Source organism: Vipera ursinii (genome assembly GCF_947247035.1).
Source record: "Vipera ursinii genome assembly, chromosome: Z".
In the NCBI taxonomy this organism is placed as follows: domain Eukaryota; kingdom Metazoa; phylum Chordata; class Lepidosauria; order Squamata; family Viperidae; genus Vipera; species Vipera ursinii.
In genome coordinates this window covers 108,695,069-108,711,764 of record NC_139517.1, presented here as the reverse complement: position 1 = coordinate 108,711,764, position 16,696 = coordinate 108,695,069, and the positions used below count along the sequence as shown (strand labels likewise).

Here is a 16,696-nt window from a genome sequence, read left to right as displayed (position 1 = left end):
TAGGGAAGGAAACAACAAAAGCCAAAAAAATATCTACACATCTGCAGAACCAAAGCCTTGCCTTTTTTTTAAACATATGTGGGGTGAATGAGTAATGTAAAAGAATTAGCATTGTGCTTTGAGTGCACAGTCACTGCTTACCACCTTAGCTTTTTGGGACATCCCCGCCCAAGGACCTGCCTGCTTTCTTGCTAGAGAAGAACTTACTCTAGAGGAAGGAGGTTATGCCAGTAACTTTCTCAAACCCCAAAAACTTCTCATTAGACATTACTATCATGTTCACAAGCCTAATCAACCAAATTTTTGACAGTTTCTATTTCAATCTGCACAATTACTATTGTCAGTTTTAGGAAAAGTCTTTGTTCCAGTTTTTGCTGAAGTGTGACGGTCAACTACTTTGAGGCTGAACTGACAGCAGGAGTCACACCATTTATTGTTCCAGCTCATTTTCTATTCATTCTTGGCCACCTACCTCCTCCTATCTTATTCAAAGCAGGAGGTCACTTTCAGCCCAAGTGTCAAAATGCACAAAAGGGATTTTTAATGGCTCCCAAAATAGCATGGAAAAAACCCGTTCCTTGGTAAATGTTTGTTCTGTGTACAGAAATTAGCACTATCTATCTGACAGGGAGAATCCTAGGCCAACTGAACAACTGCTATTTATATTCTAAAATAATTCATATGCAAGAGTAGAAAAATAAACCTTGGAGGTTATGATGGAGGTGTTATGAAATTGGGTCATCACACAGAGCAATCAAGGGGAACTTAAAGATGTTAAGTAGGTCAATCATCCCTAGTTTGACACTTGATTGCAACTTCAAGAATTTCTAGCTAACGTAGAGTGTGTTATAGTCCTAACAGACCATAGAGCAGGTAAAGTTGAGGAAAATGGATACAAAAAAATTATGGATCCAATTTTTGGTTAAGGACTCCTATTGTGCTTCATGGCGGGAGGTAGGAATTAATTCTGTTGCCCTCATTTTGGGCAAAATGTTCCATATTTTCCCTGCTGCTTATTATGACGTTCTGGATACACCAAATTAAGGACATCTATTTCAATTCTCTTCCTGAAGATATATACTAATAAACGGTCTCCTGACTGTTCTAAATAAGCAAACCTGAATTTGCTCCCACTTTCCTGACCTTCTGTAAGGCCCTGAAAGCCTGGCTCTGCCAGTTGGTTTAGGGCCCCAAGAGGGGAGTATTACGCTGGAGGTGCTTGATAAAATTATAATATCCCACCTCAGCCTAGAGGGATACAGTTAATTATTTTTGAAGGACAGAGTTTCATCACAACACAGATGGATGGAACTAGAGAGTTTCGTTTTGTTTCCCCCCCCCCAAACATTTGAGGTGTGGGTTTTTGTGTTCATTTTAATAACACTGAAAGTATATTTAAAGATTAGGGCTTAGATTACAACTTTGGTGCAATATAAAACTGTACTACAAATGTGTTGCAAAGACATTGAGCAACAGAATAACAGAACTAATCCAATCCCCTGCTCAAGCAGGAAATCCTATACCATTTCAGACAAATTGTTGTCCAGTATCTTCTTAAAGGGGACTTGGTCATAAAATTCCAATTTTATTGCATACAAGCCTTCTAAAAAATAAATAAAATTGTTTCACCACACCTCTGAGATCTTGTTAAAATTAAAACAATCTCAGCTAACCATGACCATTATTAAGCATTATTAGGCTACAGGTCTTCTGAGTTGCAAACAGTTTGTAGTCTACAGATCTTGTTGACTTGTTTTATTGAAGACCTAGTCTAATCAAGATGCTTAAATAACTTCCAAGTGCTTTTGTAATTTCTAAAGGTCACTTTGTTAATCATGGCCCAATGTTGTAAGGTTGATTGATCTGTGGGTGTGACAAATCTTCGTAATAAAAACTAACTGGATCAGCTGCACAAATCACAAACATCACTGCAATTCTTCCTGACTGACCAACACAACTGGACAGATAAAGCAACAGAAGTCAAGCTAATTTTTCAGGCAGTGTTTGGTGAAATAACCTCTTTGCTTGAGTGTCACTTTTAGTCACTTAATTGCTATGCACTGGAGCATGTTAGGATAGCCCAAACTGTCTTTTTATGGGCATACTGGAGGAAAAGGAGAAATAATGTTATAAAAAGATAGCAGCCCTCTGTAGTATTCAAAAACTGGGCTTGTTGTGATATTATCTGATGAAAGTAACTAAAGAATTTCCTAAAGATGTTGATTACTCAAAGGCTAGTAGTGGATTAGCAAAATGCAGCCTGTCTTGATAGATTACAATAACAACCACTACAAACACAGATCAGTGTAATCATTTCCCAAATACTGATGTCCATGCTGCAGTTGTATGTTACAATGGTAAACCAGATAATGGACAACAGAAAGTCTACTTTCAGAGATTGTGATGGAGAAAATACATATCTTGAGTATTTGTAGCTTTCAAACTACCCTTCCAGAAAGGGTAGCAGAAATACAGCATCTAATGAAATCATATCCATCTGACCAGGAATTGTTACCCCAACTGATTTGTGACAGAAGTGCTAATTAATTTTCTTTCCATTTCTTAAACAGTTGCAAGCCAAGGAAATAGAACATCACATTTAACCAGCAATAAATTAGCGTACTGTAAGCTAGAAAACATGAACTTGGGCAGTCTACTGTCAAAAGTCTCTTTAACAGATTGGTTAGATTTTATTTTGAACAGTGTTGTTTGGGGAAACATTTTACTCAATTGTTTGCATCAATTCATAGACTGACTTCTTGGCTATAAGATTTAAGCTTGTCTATTAATGTCATTCATTAGATTTGCCCTTAATTCTGACAAGATTGAATTTTAAGAAGGGAAGGGGGGTACTTCAAAACCCGGAGAGGGAGAACTGTTTATATTTTTACATACTACATCCTTATCAGATTAATGATAAGAAAAAAGGGAAAAATTAATTCCTAAATCTCAGTGGGAGATTGCAAAACAAAAACAACATTAAACTGTCATAAAAACCAATATTAATAAATGGGGCTGATTTTAGAAGGATTTCTCTATTCAAGTCATTTGACATGGAGAAAAAGGTGGCATCAACAATTGATGGTGTTTAAAGAAACATATTTTAAATTCTTATTTTTTAAAAATGATAATTTATTATTTCTTACCTTGAAGCAGAATAGAAACACATCAATACTCATCAACAATTAAATTTCAAATTCAGCACATTACTTTGATGAAGTTGTTTCAGGAAACCTGACAATGAAGCAAAATACTTCTTGCAATTTCATCTATTCTTCATGAGCCACAGGATATCTTGCTAAATGCCCTTTAAAATCATGCAAGTCATAGTAATTCTGTCAATAATATTTCCTTCATTTGCTGAATGGGAACTTGAGTATATTACAGGTTACCCATGCTAAGAGTTTTTCCTGACATTATTCCTAACACAAGAAAGCAATCCCAACATCTGAGTATTACAATGATGAATGCAGGCATAGATTCTTCATGCAAAAGGAAAACTGTAATGTAAGGGGACTCATCACATGTTGAGGAGCTCCAGGAATGCACTCTAGAAAGCCAGTTTGGGTGTCAAACTCGCAACATCACATGACGTGTCATGACTTTTTCCCCATTGCCGGCAATGGGGTGTGCGCAGTTTCAGCATGATGCATCCAGCCTGTGGGTTAGTTTGACACCCCTGGTCTAGTGGTTAAGGTGCCAGGCTACAAAGTGGGAGACCTGCCATGCACACAAATTTATGAAAGCCTGGCAGTCTACAAGCAATTTCATCAACAGACACATCAACCTTCAACCAGCCTACAAACTCCTCAAAATTCAAATCAACTGCACAGCCAAAGTAATGTTGGCACCAACCTTCAAACAACACGCAACCCCACCCAACCAGCATTTCACCTCCCAATGACCCTCACCTGACGTGGCCCTCACCCGACCCATCACAAGACCTTTACCTGGCATGACCCTCACCTGACGTAACCTTCCCAACAAAAGACCTACTGATCGCACAAAGCCCTTATAAGCAGAACACTGACACTGACATCCGCTAAATTCCACTGAAGATGTTACCTAGCCTGGTAACGAAACGTTTGGAAACCAACCCACAAGCTCAGAGAACAAACCTTCACCCTCAATGCAAGCTACAGATATTCACCACTGTTGGAGGATGGCGTGTTGAACATGTTCACTGCCTGGGGTTATTTGTAAAAATAATAAAGACAGGATACAAATAAAAAAAAGTCTAAAGATGTGGCCAAATTCATGGATGTTAAGGAAGAATTCGTAAGATTAAACACAACTATATTTTTCTATTGACAAGATACCAATTTACCTTATACATGTTGAAATATTATATTTCTGTAAACTGTGAATGTAAATGGTGGTGTAAGAAAAATCTCACACCACAATTTCTCAGTACAATGGAAGTTACATTTTAGATTATAAGCTTTATTTCTTTATCACATTTCTCACATTCTTCTGTCATGGGTTCAGAGATATGGGGCTTGCTACAAAGACAGAAACTGTTGAAAGTGCTCAGATCAGGGTTAGAGAACAAGGGAAGGTTGGTTGGTTATCCTTACTAAAACAGGGAGTGCACATCTGAAGCTGAATGTACATCCAAAGCAGAACACTATAGAAGAGATTACCAAAGAAAACTATATAATTATTAAACACTTGGAAGATGGATAGGAGGGTCTTATTTTGAAATGAGAAAGTGTTTTCCTAAAAGTAAATGAAGTAAATGTGGAGCTATTGGATCTTTTATTTTTTAACTCTTGTATTCAGAAAAACTTCTGTCTGCACCATGAGCAGGGGTCGGCAACCTAAAAAAGAAAAAGAGCCACTGGGAACCGGTTCCATCACAAATTAAAAAAAGAGGGAGCCGCGTGCGTGTGTCCATGCACGCGCATGCGCAAAAAGGTTTTTTTGCGCATGCGCGGACGCACGCGGCTGCCATTTTTTAAAAAATGAGATGGAACCGGTTCCCGGTTGCCCGATGGCGACGGCCCGTCTGCAAAGCTGCCGCTTTCGGCAGCTTTGCAGACGGGCCGTGGCAGCTTCCTCAAAGAGCGGCGCCCCTGCCCATTCCGAGAGGTGCGTGCGCACCTCTCCGAACGACCGGAGTTGCGCGCGCACCTCCCCAAACCTTTGGGAGGTGCGCGCGCACCTCCGTGCGAAGGGGCAGCGGCGCCGCTCTTTGAGGAAGCTGCCGAAAGAGCGGCAGCTTCCTGAAAGAGCGGCACCGCTGCCCGTTCGCGCGGAGGTACGCGCGCACCTCTCCAAAGGTTTGGGGAGGTGCGCGCGCACCTCCGCCCATTCGGGGAGGTGCACGTGCACCTCTCCAAACGGGCGGTGCCACTCTCCATTTGGAGAGGTGCGCACGCACCATTGCCCGTTGGAAGAGGTGCGTGCGCACCGGGCGGCTGGGAGCCGCAAGAGACGGCTCAAAGAGCCGCATGCGGCTCCGGAGCCGCAGGTTGCCGACCTGTGACCATGAGGATCACACCCTGATCTCCTCAATGAAATAGCAAACAGCAGATTATGAAGAAAAATTATTTTCTCCTTCTGTTTAAAAATTGAATATGACCACTTCTTTTGGGGATCACAGAGATCAAGAACCAATTATCTCAGGTGGAAAAAGTCACCATTTAATCAGAAGAACAAGGGGAATTCTAGTTGACAGATAGAAGAAAATTGGTTGCATCTTGCTTTTTGTAGCCTCCCTCCCTAATGTGCTCTTTGATCTTTAGGGAATGAATTAGAACTTAAGGGCAATCCTGCAGGACTGTTCATATATTTGGGCAATCTGGCTTCAACATTTCATATCTTTATTCTGATTCACCAATACTACATGTTTAGGCCACAACAATGATGGGGTACACATGATGATGGAAGGGATCAGGACTGCATCACAAACATTTTATTTGATTATTTATTTATTAAATAAATTTATATGGCTGTCTAACTCAAACATGGCGGTAACTCTAGGAGGAAGAATGGGGCTTGAGTTTTCCTGGATTTCAGGGGGCAAGCAGAATTTAGAATATATTTTTAGTTTTTAAAACAGTTGCTTTAGGTTTTACACCATAGCTTTGTTTGTCCTCTCTTTTAAAATGATAGGAAAATGTATCTCAGGATTTTCTATCCCTTCCAAAGGCAAATTTTGGATAATATCCCACCTCCATAATTCATTTCCCAGAAATGTTTGCTAGTTAAAGCTTACTTGTCCAAATTAAATGATTTTAAAATGTACTTTGCTATATACAAGGAAAAAATACCTTGATTTTGTAGTAACGCCCATCTGTTGGTGATCATTAATAGACTCCATCAGTTGTATTTGCTGGATATATTCTTTGCCTTCCACTTGCTTCGGTTGGTCAGTCACTCCAGGATACTTTTCATAATCTTTGGTTAAACACCTGAATTTGGCAGAAAAGAATAATTTCTAGGAAATATATTGAAGTATGGGAAGATAATATCAGAACAAGAAGAGGTGCTTGATTCCACTTAGGTACAGAACTACCACATGGAATTGTTTCCCTAATTTAGCTTTTTTTTGGAACCTGTCATATTTTACATATACAAGATTATAATAATATTTTAAAAAGCAATGTGAGGATGTGGGAAAGAACCACAGTGTGCTGAAATCCCACTACAGTCTTCTCACTGAATATTTTAATACAATCATCAGTGTTTCTCAATACATTTCTACTTGTTCTCAGAACAAGCAAGTACCGCACATAATAAAGTTATAAGTACCATATGAGTGCTCTGTCGTAACTCTGAATGGGTCACTAAATGATTGATTTTAAGTTAAGGACTACCTGTCTTTGTAGAGGTAGAACCATTACTGTAGAAATTAGGCTATATCTCTGCCCACTTCCAATGTTGCATGAACTATTATATGCCTAATAAGCATTATTTGCTCCTTCAAATAGGCTGAGATCCTATAATGCCCATGTGATGCTTCCATCAGTAGAAAGATTGGTATGACATTTTTAAATTCCCCTGAAAAATCTGCTCTAAAGGAACAGATTTCTTTTGGAATCATCTGGGTGACTACTTTTGAGAGGGAGAGTTTAAATCTCTCCAAGTTATTCTCTATCAGTGCAGAAAGCTACTTAAGATTAAAGCCCTAGGATCAAAGGAGGTAAAGGCTATGGTTACATAACCCAGACATCTTGATAAAGCTAAGCAGGTCTGGAATAGGTCATTTCATGAGACTGAAGGACTAAGAATCCCATTTATATTAGCATGATAAAAGAAAGGTTGAATATAACTTTATGAAATACGATAAATACCTATTGACCTAAAACCACTGTTGTGCATACACTGTAGGGCTGATCCTTGATTAACAGGGATACTAGGTAGGTGTTACAGCAAGCAAAAATATTACCAAAACATGCTGTGTTTCTGTGCAATTTATACACTGATTTTTAAAAATGATCTATCATTCACTTGCGGATAAAATCATTGAATTCAGCTGCCATAATATTGAAGATGGATTCTTGTAGAAGATGGTACTAAAACAAGTTAATATGTTAACAAAACAGGCCTGAAGCTAGCCCCCATTAAAATGTGAATAGTCAAACTGAAGACAAGGAAGAAGATCTCTTAAAATTGATAACAGAGTTGCTGGCAGACGTATTAGGATGGGGGAGGTCACAAATCGAAGGGGAGGTCGATCAGGTGTTTCGCATTAACTCCAACTATGCTAGAAGAAACAAGGTGCCCAGAGAAGTGCATGTCAGATTTTTAAAAAGAGCTAAAAGGGACAAGATCCTGAGAAAAGTAAGAGATGAACCATTGAAATATAAAGAAAAAGAAATTGTGGTTCTTAAGCAAATCCCCAGAAGGATAAGAGAGGCTCAAAGAGACTACCAATTTCTAACTAAGAAACTTGTTGAAAAATGAGTGAACTTTAGATGGTTGCTTCCAGAAGGGATCTTAATCTACTGGGATACGTTTTTCGCAGTGCTTTTTTTGTAAAAGAAAAAGGTGCCGGAACTCACACATGTCATACAACCCGCTTTGCCTACCCTACAAGGTTCCATCCAAAAAAGGTGCCGGAACTCCGTTCTGAGCGTTCTATGAGAAAAAAAGCCCTGGTTTTTCCCATCTTAAACTATCAAATGTTGTTTTTGTTGGATGACAAATCCTATTACCATATCATTCCAGCTGATGATGGAGACTGTAGTCAACAAAAGGAAGTTTATCCTTAACTCAGTCTTTCATTTCTGTCCGCATTCATGCAGGATTCCCCAGAATTTCATTAGTGAGGTAATGGCTGTGGCACAGACTTAAGAACATTGCATTTGATTGAGAAAATTATTTTTCCTTGACTTATTTCTTTCAATGTTATTACAGCTGTCCAAGAACCCAAAACATAGACCAGTTTTACTGAGACTTTACCTTGTATAATGAACCAGATCCTCATGGGATGCAAATCAGCCAAAGGTAGCCAAATCACTTATACAGTTTTAATCCCCAGGGTCCATGCTTCACATCAAGCATCATAAGCACTATCTTCCTTTTGCTTGCATTCAAGCATCTGCTGAGGTAAAGTAGATGAAGAAACAAATAAGAATTGGATTAGAAGTCCCTTTGGGAAAGGTCTAAAAATGCTCAAGTCCTTGTACAGTTTGCTTTTTTAAATGCTTCAACTTTATTTGCATTCCTCAAACTAATTTTGACGTACCCAGTGCCTTGAGATATTTTGGACTTCAATTCCTAAATTCCCAAATAATTTGATGGCCATTCTGGTGGAAACTACGTGACATAAATTTCATGAAATCTTTATCAGATTGGGAAAGACTAAACGGCTAAAAGACTTACCATCAGTTTTTGTACATTCCCAAATTTCATGAAATAAACCTCAACAAAATAAGTTTTAGTCAAAAATATATGAAGTCTACAATGTGCAATAAAATGTGTGCATAAAATACATTAAAGCATTTCAAAAATAATCTTTAAAGTATATATTTTGTGGCAAAATAGGTTTATATATAAATGCAAATATGTGTATGTTTACATGCGTAAGACTGATCCAGAAATACAAAAAATGTATGAATGAACACAGATGAAATTGACTGATTAAAAAAGAGATCTGACAATCCATTCTATCTTCAATCATGCTGTTCATTTCTAAAAAAAAGTTTTCTAAAGCTTTTAGAGACAGCTATGATTTCTGGATTTTTATGCCACAACCTAAGAAGTGGAAACATTCTGAAAGGATAAGTATTTAAATTATTTGATTTTCCATAGTGCCTGAGAATAACACTTGATAATTTTGCTGAGTATAGCTGCCATGAAACCACAGAATCACAAATCATAGCACTATATTGCAGTGATATCAGATGGCAGGGGGAAAACCTCTTTTGTTCCCATTTATTGGAACAAAGCATCTGCAGACTAGTACTGCAGTTCTTTTCTTCAAGACCTGATGCATACATATCAAGATTCAATGTAGGCTTTGATACCAAGCCTTGTATAACTAACACTCCAGCTAAAGGCAATAAGTGATGAAGCTTTAGTAAGGCACTTCACATATGAATAAGTACTTAAACAGACTCTTCACCACATTATAAAAAGGAACTGAACCAGTTATATAGCTGAAATGTATAAATCTGTGAGTTGATGAATTGTTAAATTGCCAATTTCTCACTTAAACTGTAGCAGTACACCTTGAGACCCACACAAGGACCTAAGAAAATATCCCTTCTTGCTCCTTGCCTGACATTGACACGTATTGTAGATTTGGGCAAGTGATGGCACACAAAGCATTTCTAGAGCATCAAATGTTTTTGTAGATATTTTGTAGCCATCCATCCCATAATGACAGCTATTATTAATTGAATGACACAGACCATGTAATGTACTTAAAACAGAATATTTTAAAGCAGGGGTGGGCAAGGAGTGGGTTTCCAGATGTTGCTGAATTCCTATTCCAAATACTTTTAGTGAGCATGGTCAATGTCAAGAAATGGTATGAATTATATTCCAATAAAATGTTGAGGCAAACATGTGCCCACATCATTTTAAAATAAAACATAGTTGGCTACATAAAGTTTAAGGCAGTAAAATTTATCTGGTATGTAAAAAATAGGCATTTAATGCTCTACAGAGTTTGAGCCAGTGGTTAGAGATTCTCTACTTGGAATTTGTGAAGGTTACAAACGGGAACATATTAGCCTATTTCACAATAATGCACATATTAGGAGAAACATGCAAAAAAAACTTCATGCAGGTTTTTCTAAAAAATAGGAAACTTAGCTTGAAATAGGATGAGAGAGACTAATATCGGAAGTACACACTCAGTGGAAGAGTTATTCAGAAGCTGTACATTAGATTGGAAATCTGGCCTGGATTTGATGAACAGAGCATCAAATTCAGAGACAATACAAATGTAGAACTTTCTTTCCTGGCAACATAGAAAATTATTTTTGGTATCAAAAATAATATTATATTATTGTTTTGGTATTATTAGGAGATATGAAAAGGGAGTAGACTGGGGGGATGGCATGGGTTTTAAAAACACCAGATCCACAGGATCCATAGAGCTGATGTAGTTCCCATCTTCAAAAAAGGAGGAAAAAAATGAGTCCAGGAAACTACAGACCTATCAGCCTGACCTCCATACCTGAGAAGATTCTGGAAAAGGTAATCAAGCAACGAATCAGTGAACACCTAGAGGCAAACAAAGCCAACATGGGTTTGTCAAAAACAGATCATGCCAGACAAATCTTATTGCATTCTTTGACAAGGTGAAAAACTTAGTGGACCAGAGGAATGCTGTGGATATAATTTACTTGGACTTCAGTAAGGCATTTGATAAAGTAGACCACAACCTACTACTTGATAAGATAGAAAAATGTGGGTTAGACAGTATCACCACCAGATGGATTCGTAGCTGGCTGACAGATCATACTCAGCATGTGGTCTTCAATGGAACTGCCTCTACATGGAGGGAAATGTGTAGTGGTGTGCCCCAGGGCTCTGTTCTGGGCCCAGTGCTCTTCAACATCTTCATCAATAATTTGGATGACGGGATAGATGGGGAACTCATCAAATTTGCAGATGACACCAAGCTGGCAGGAATAGCCAATACTCCAGAAGATAGGCTTAAGATACAGAAGGATCTGAACAGACTTGAACACTGGGCACTATGTAGCAAAATGAAATTCAATGGTGAAGAAAGTAAGGTTCTACATTTAGGCAGGAAAAATCAAATGCACAGGTATAGTATAGGTGGTACTTTGCTTAATAGTACTTACTGTGAGAGGGATCTCAGAGTCCTAGTGGACAATCACTTCAATATGAGCCAGCAGTGTGCGGCAGCTACCAAAAAAGCCAACACAGTGCTAGGCTGCATTAACAAAGGGATAGAATCAAGATCACATGAAGTGTTAATACCACTTTACAATGCCTTGGTAAGCCCACACCTGGAATACTGCATCCAGTTTTGGTCACCACAATGTGATACTCTAGAATGAATACAGAGAAGAGCAACAAAGATGGTTAGGGGACTGGAGGCTAAAACATATTCAGCAGAGCTGGGGTGAGAATGAGGCTGGCTGAGAGGTTTTGTGGAAGCCCTGCCTATCTGGCAGGGAAATGAAGAGCCCTGGCAGCTGCTTTGGGTCTGGCAGCAGGGCGTGGCTCTGAGGAGGGAAGAAAAGGGAGGAGGAAGACGATGGGAGGGGAGAGAGAAAGAGACCAGAAGGAGGTTTTTGGCGGGAGATTGGGTGGAGCCAGCTGAGGAAAAGGAAAAGGAGAGAGCTTAGCTTAATGGAGCCTGCCGTCCAGAGCTAGCTGAGTGAAGAGAGAGAGAGAGAGAGAGAGAGAGAGAGAAAGAAGGCCAGACAAAGAGAGGGAGAGAGGGTGGCTTGGGGATTTTTATTTCTTCTCCCTTGTTGGAGCCAGCTGGGCAAAGGTTGAGGGTATGACTTTTAGTGGGAAGTAGAGGAGTTTTTATAGGATCTGCTGGAGGATGCAAAAAGGGGATAAGGAAGGGAAGGGGGGGTTACATATAATGAGGGCAGAGAGAGAGGAGTGTGGATAAAAGAGGGCCCCTGTGAGCTCCAGAGAGGGACTGATTGCCATCATCTTAGGCAAGTTGCTGTCTCCAGAGACTGATTACCATCACCCTAGGCAAGTCGCTGTTACCAGAGACTAACATTGTCATAGGCAAGTTGCTACTTCAGAGACTGGCTAACATCGTCCTAAGCAGGTTGCTGTTACTAGGGACCAAGTACTACTGTTGTATGCCAGCTGCTGCATACAGTCTTACTGCCTGAGGTCAACTATCATCATCCCACGTGAGTTACCATAGAAAGAGATCGACCATCACCGCCCTATGTGCATGGCTGCCAACCATGACTGAACATCCCAGTGCTCTGTCAGGCAGAGGTGCCAACATGAGAGACCCCTTGGGTTGGCAGCCAGCCAAAGAGGAGGCCAGGAGGCCCTGGACTTTAGCGATCCCTTTGGGGGTGGTGCAACACATGGGATGATGATAGAGCCACACTACGCCATCAGACCCACAGTAGCTGCCGGACTTCATTTCCCTGCCGAATCGGCAGGGTTCCCACAAAACTCTCAGCCAGCCCCATTTTCACCCCAGCTCTACTACACATATAAAGAATGTTTGCTGGAATTGGGTATGTCTAGTTTAATGAAGAGAAGGACGAGGGGTGACATGATAGCAGTCTTCCAATATCTCAGAGGTTGCCACAAAGAAGAGGGAGTCAAGCTATTCTCCAAAGCACCTGAAGGCAGGACAAGAAGCAACAGATGGAAACTAATCAAAGAGAGAAGCAATCTAGAACTAAGGAGAAATTTCCTGACAGTTAGACAAATAATCAGTGGAACAACCTGCCTCCAGAAGCTGTGAATGCTCCAACACTGGAAGTTTTAAGAAGAGACTGAAATGGTATAGGGTTTCCTGCCTAAGCAGGGGGTTGGACTAGAAGACCTCCAAGGTCCCTTCCAATTTTTTATTATTATTATTGATCATCGCACAGTCAGCCAGATGTTCAGACTGGATTTGGCATTTTTGTCTACCTATCGAGTCCTTACCAAGGACCTGGGATAGGCAGATGTGGATGTTTGATGGTATTACAGATATCATCACAGGATGGAAGCAGTTCCTAGTAAGGCCATCTTTTGCAATTGACTAATGGCGAATTTGTCAATGCCAATGCTGTTCAAGTGGTGCTCCAGTTGTTTTGGGATTGAACCCAAGGTGCCTATTACTATTGGTACTACCCTTGCTTGCCTTTGCCACAGTCTTTCTATTTCTATTTGTTATCTTCTCCATTTCTTTCTCGTCTATTCTGCTGTCTCCAGGCACTGCCACGTCCAGTATCCACACTTTTTTGTCTTTCTTATTGACAATTGTTAAGTCCGGGGGTGTTATATTGCAGGTGCTTGTCTGTTTGAATTCTGAAGTCCCAGAGCAGTTTAACTTTATCATTTTCTATGACTTTCTCTGTTTTATCATCCCACCAGTTCTTGTTTACAGGCAAATGATATTTCTTGCAAATCTGCCAATGCACCATTGTTGCTACTTTGTCATGCCGCTACTTGTAGTCAGTCTGTGCGATCTTCTTGCAGCAGCTTACCAGGTGGTCCACTGTTTCTTCAGCTTCTTTGCATAAGCGGCACTTACTGTCTGTTGCTGTCTTCTCAATTTTGACTTTGTATGCATTTGTCCTTAAGGCTTGGTCTTGTACAGCCAGAATTAGTCTCTTGGTCTCTTTCTTCAACTTTTCTGCTCTTAGCCATTGCCAGGTCTTGTTATTATCTGTTTTCCCAGCTATTTTTTTTATGTACTGGCCATGTAGTGCTTTGTCTTCCCATGCCTCTATTCTGTTTTTCATTTGGCCTTTCTTGTAGGTCAGTTTGGTCTCTTCAGTAGTCAGTAAGCCTTCCTGATATACTAATTTCAGTGCATCTTCATCATTGTCCTTCAGATATTCTTCCAAAGCCATTTTTTCTTCTTCAACCATCTGATGTACTTGCAGCATTCCACGCCCACCTATTTGCCTTGGTAAATAGAGTCTGTCAATGTCACTGCATGGATGAAGAGCATGATTCATTGTTATTATTTTTCTGGTCTTCCTATCCATTGCTTTTAGTTCTGCTTGAATCCAGTCCACTATTCCAGTTGTGTATCTAATGACTGGAATTGGCCAGGTTGTTGTTGTTGTTATTATTATTATTACAACATCTACTAAGTTGATATCCCTACTCCCTATGATTTTTTATACATTTCTGTGCAATGTTGAGTTATGCCTTTAGATTTTCCTTCAGTTACTCTGCAGTTAGTCAACTTTTGACTGTTTTTCACACTTATGACCATTGCAACATCCCCATGATCACATGATCAAAATTTGGTTGCTTGACAACTGGCACGTATTTATGATGGTTGCAGTGTCCTGGGCTCATGTGATCACTTTTTGTGACATTCTGATAAGTCAATGAAAAATCCAGGTTCACTTAACAAAGGTTATTAATTTAACAACTGCAGTGATTTGCTTTACAAAAGTGACAAGATCGTAAAATGGGGCAAAACTCACTTTACAACTATCTTGCCTAATAACAAATTTTGGGCTCAATTGTACTCATAAGTCGAGGACTACCTGTTTAAAAATTGTCCTCAGTAAAGACCTGAGTACAGGCAAATAAACAAATAGATAATTTTCTATGATGATATTAAAATATACTTAAAAATATAAAAATATACCTAAGATTCTGTTTTTATTCATTTGGATACAGTAAAATATCTACCTCACATTGAAATTGTATTCTATCCTGTACTCAGTAATGTCAATTGTAATATATAATATTACTTCTTTTTAAAGTATATTTTAACATCATCATAGACAATTATCTATTTGTTTATTTGCCTGTTCTGAACTCTGTAACAAAAGCAACAAGGAGAGGTGTGGGGAGAATTGCCATGTGATGGATACATGGAGAAATACAAATAGAGAAGATGAATGAGAAAAAATAAAGAATTGATAAACTTCCCCCTAACCTTAGGAACTATCCCAAAGGGAATTTCCTATTGAAGTATTTCAATGGAGGCAACTGCTGGTCAGTTGACCAGATATATCTAAAGAAAATAGATAAACTGACAGCAGTGTAAAATTTTAAGAGATCCCTCTGGCAGGTACCCCTTCTTATCCTCATTGTTTCAACAGGGCATTTCTCCTACTAGCATCAATAGATGAGAATATCTATAGCAGGGGTCTTCAAACTTGGCCCTTTTATGACTTGTGGACTTCAACTCCCAGAATTCCTCAGTCAGTGTGCCTGGTTGAGGAATTCTGGGAGCTGAAGTCCACAAGTCATAAAAGAGCCAAGTTTGAAGACCCCTGATCTATAGCTCAGGATTGAATTATGGAACCCTTAGTACTCTCTGATCTTGGTTGTTGCTTGCAGAAGTTAGTCATGCAGTTGAATAATGGAACATCTGCAAACAAACAATCAAGATTAGGAAACACCAAGAACTCTATGGATTGTAGTAGCATTTTGGCAGTTTTCTGCCGGATATCTCACACTGTATGATGGCAACTGTTTTCTTGCCATTTTGCATTTTTCCCTCTGCCAGTGACTTGAACGGGGTTAACATTTAGTTCTAAATTCGGTTTTTATGAGCAATCCAACTGTAAGGTTTTTTAGATGGATGATTACAGTTATTACCACATCCTTTTCTTTGCAACAAGAAACCCCAGCAAGGATCTCAAAGGATCAAACTAGCTTTTTATGTAAATCATAGTATATAATTTATTTTCTATAAGAAACAGCACTTTTTTTTTTAAAAAAAAAGACACAATAGCAGTGTTAGGAGATGGGAATCTCAACTTCAGCTATTAATTGTTCATTTCATTGCAATCTTGAAAAATATTAGAAATCTATTTTTTAAAAAAATACTATTGACAGCAATTTTTAAAGAAAAGCATATGACACTCACCAAGTCTCCTCTTAAGGGGGAACCACTGTTATAACAAATATGTCCCAAATTCTACTAGGATGACAAATTGAAAATTAGGATGTAACAGAAAGTTCATTTATATAAAATGCATAACCCTGAACTTTCAATTACATTAATTGTTTTCAAGGAATCTTGATCACACTGATATATTCGCAGAGGACATTGTTCTACAAATTTGCAGAAAATGTTGAGACACATTACAGCCTGTGCGCTCAGGTAACACAGGCTAATATTTTACCAATTTTTAACTTTGTGTTTCCCCTAAAAATTAATATTTTAAGAATGACAAAAATATTGCAAGAAAACTAAGCAGAAAGACATCTTACATAGTTACAATACACAGATTTGTAGATACATGTTGGATATACCAATCTCTTTTGGGCAACTGATGAAATATGAAGGCTAGTTTGTTTTCAGAGAATCTGCTTGTCCTTACAAATTTGTTAATAAGGAATTACAATAAATTTTGACAACCAATTTGGTATAGTGGCAAATGAACAGATTAGAAACCAAAAGTCTGTGAGTTCTAGTTCTGCCTTAGGCACAAAGTCAGTTGGGTGACTAGTCACTCTCTCAGCCCTAGGAAGGAGGCAATGGGAAGCAGCCTTCCAAAAAAACCTTGCCAAGAAAAATTCAGGGACTAGACCAGGTGCTCTAGTCAAAAATTGACTTGAAGGCACTCCCTTCCCCAAAAAAATC

The 16,696-nt window shown here is 39.0% G+C and overlaps 1 protein-coding gene across 1 annotated transcript in view; it reads right to left on the bottom strand.

Moving 5' to 3' along the window:
- The window catches only part of MYO3A (myosin IIIA), a gene marked incomplete at both ends in the record, with an annotated part of 141,405 nt that overhangs the window by 90,195 nt on the left and 34,514 nt on the right, over positions 1–16,696 (bottom strand). The window contains 2 exons of the mRNA XM_083379040.1: positions 6,276–6,416; positions 7,456–7,520. Of these exons, the coding sequence (XP_083235166.1) occupies positions 6,276–6,416; positions 7,456–7,520 (206 nt within the window). The remainder of the gene's footprint in view (positions 1–6,275; positions 6,417–7,455; positions 7,521–16,696) is intronic.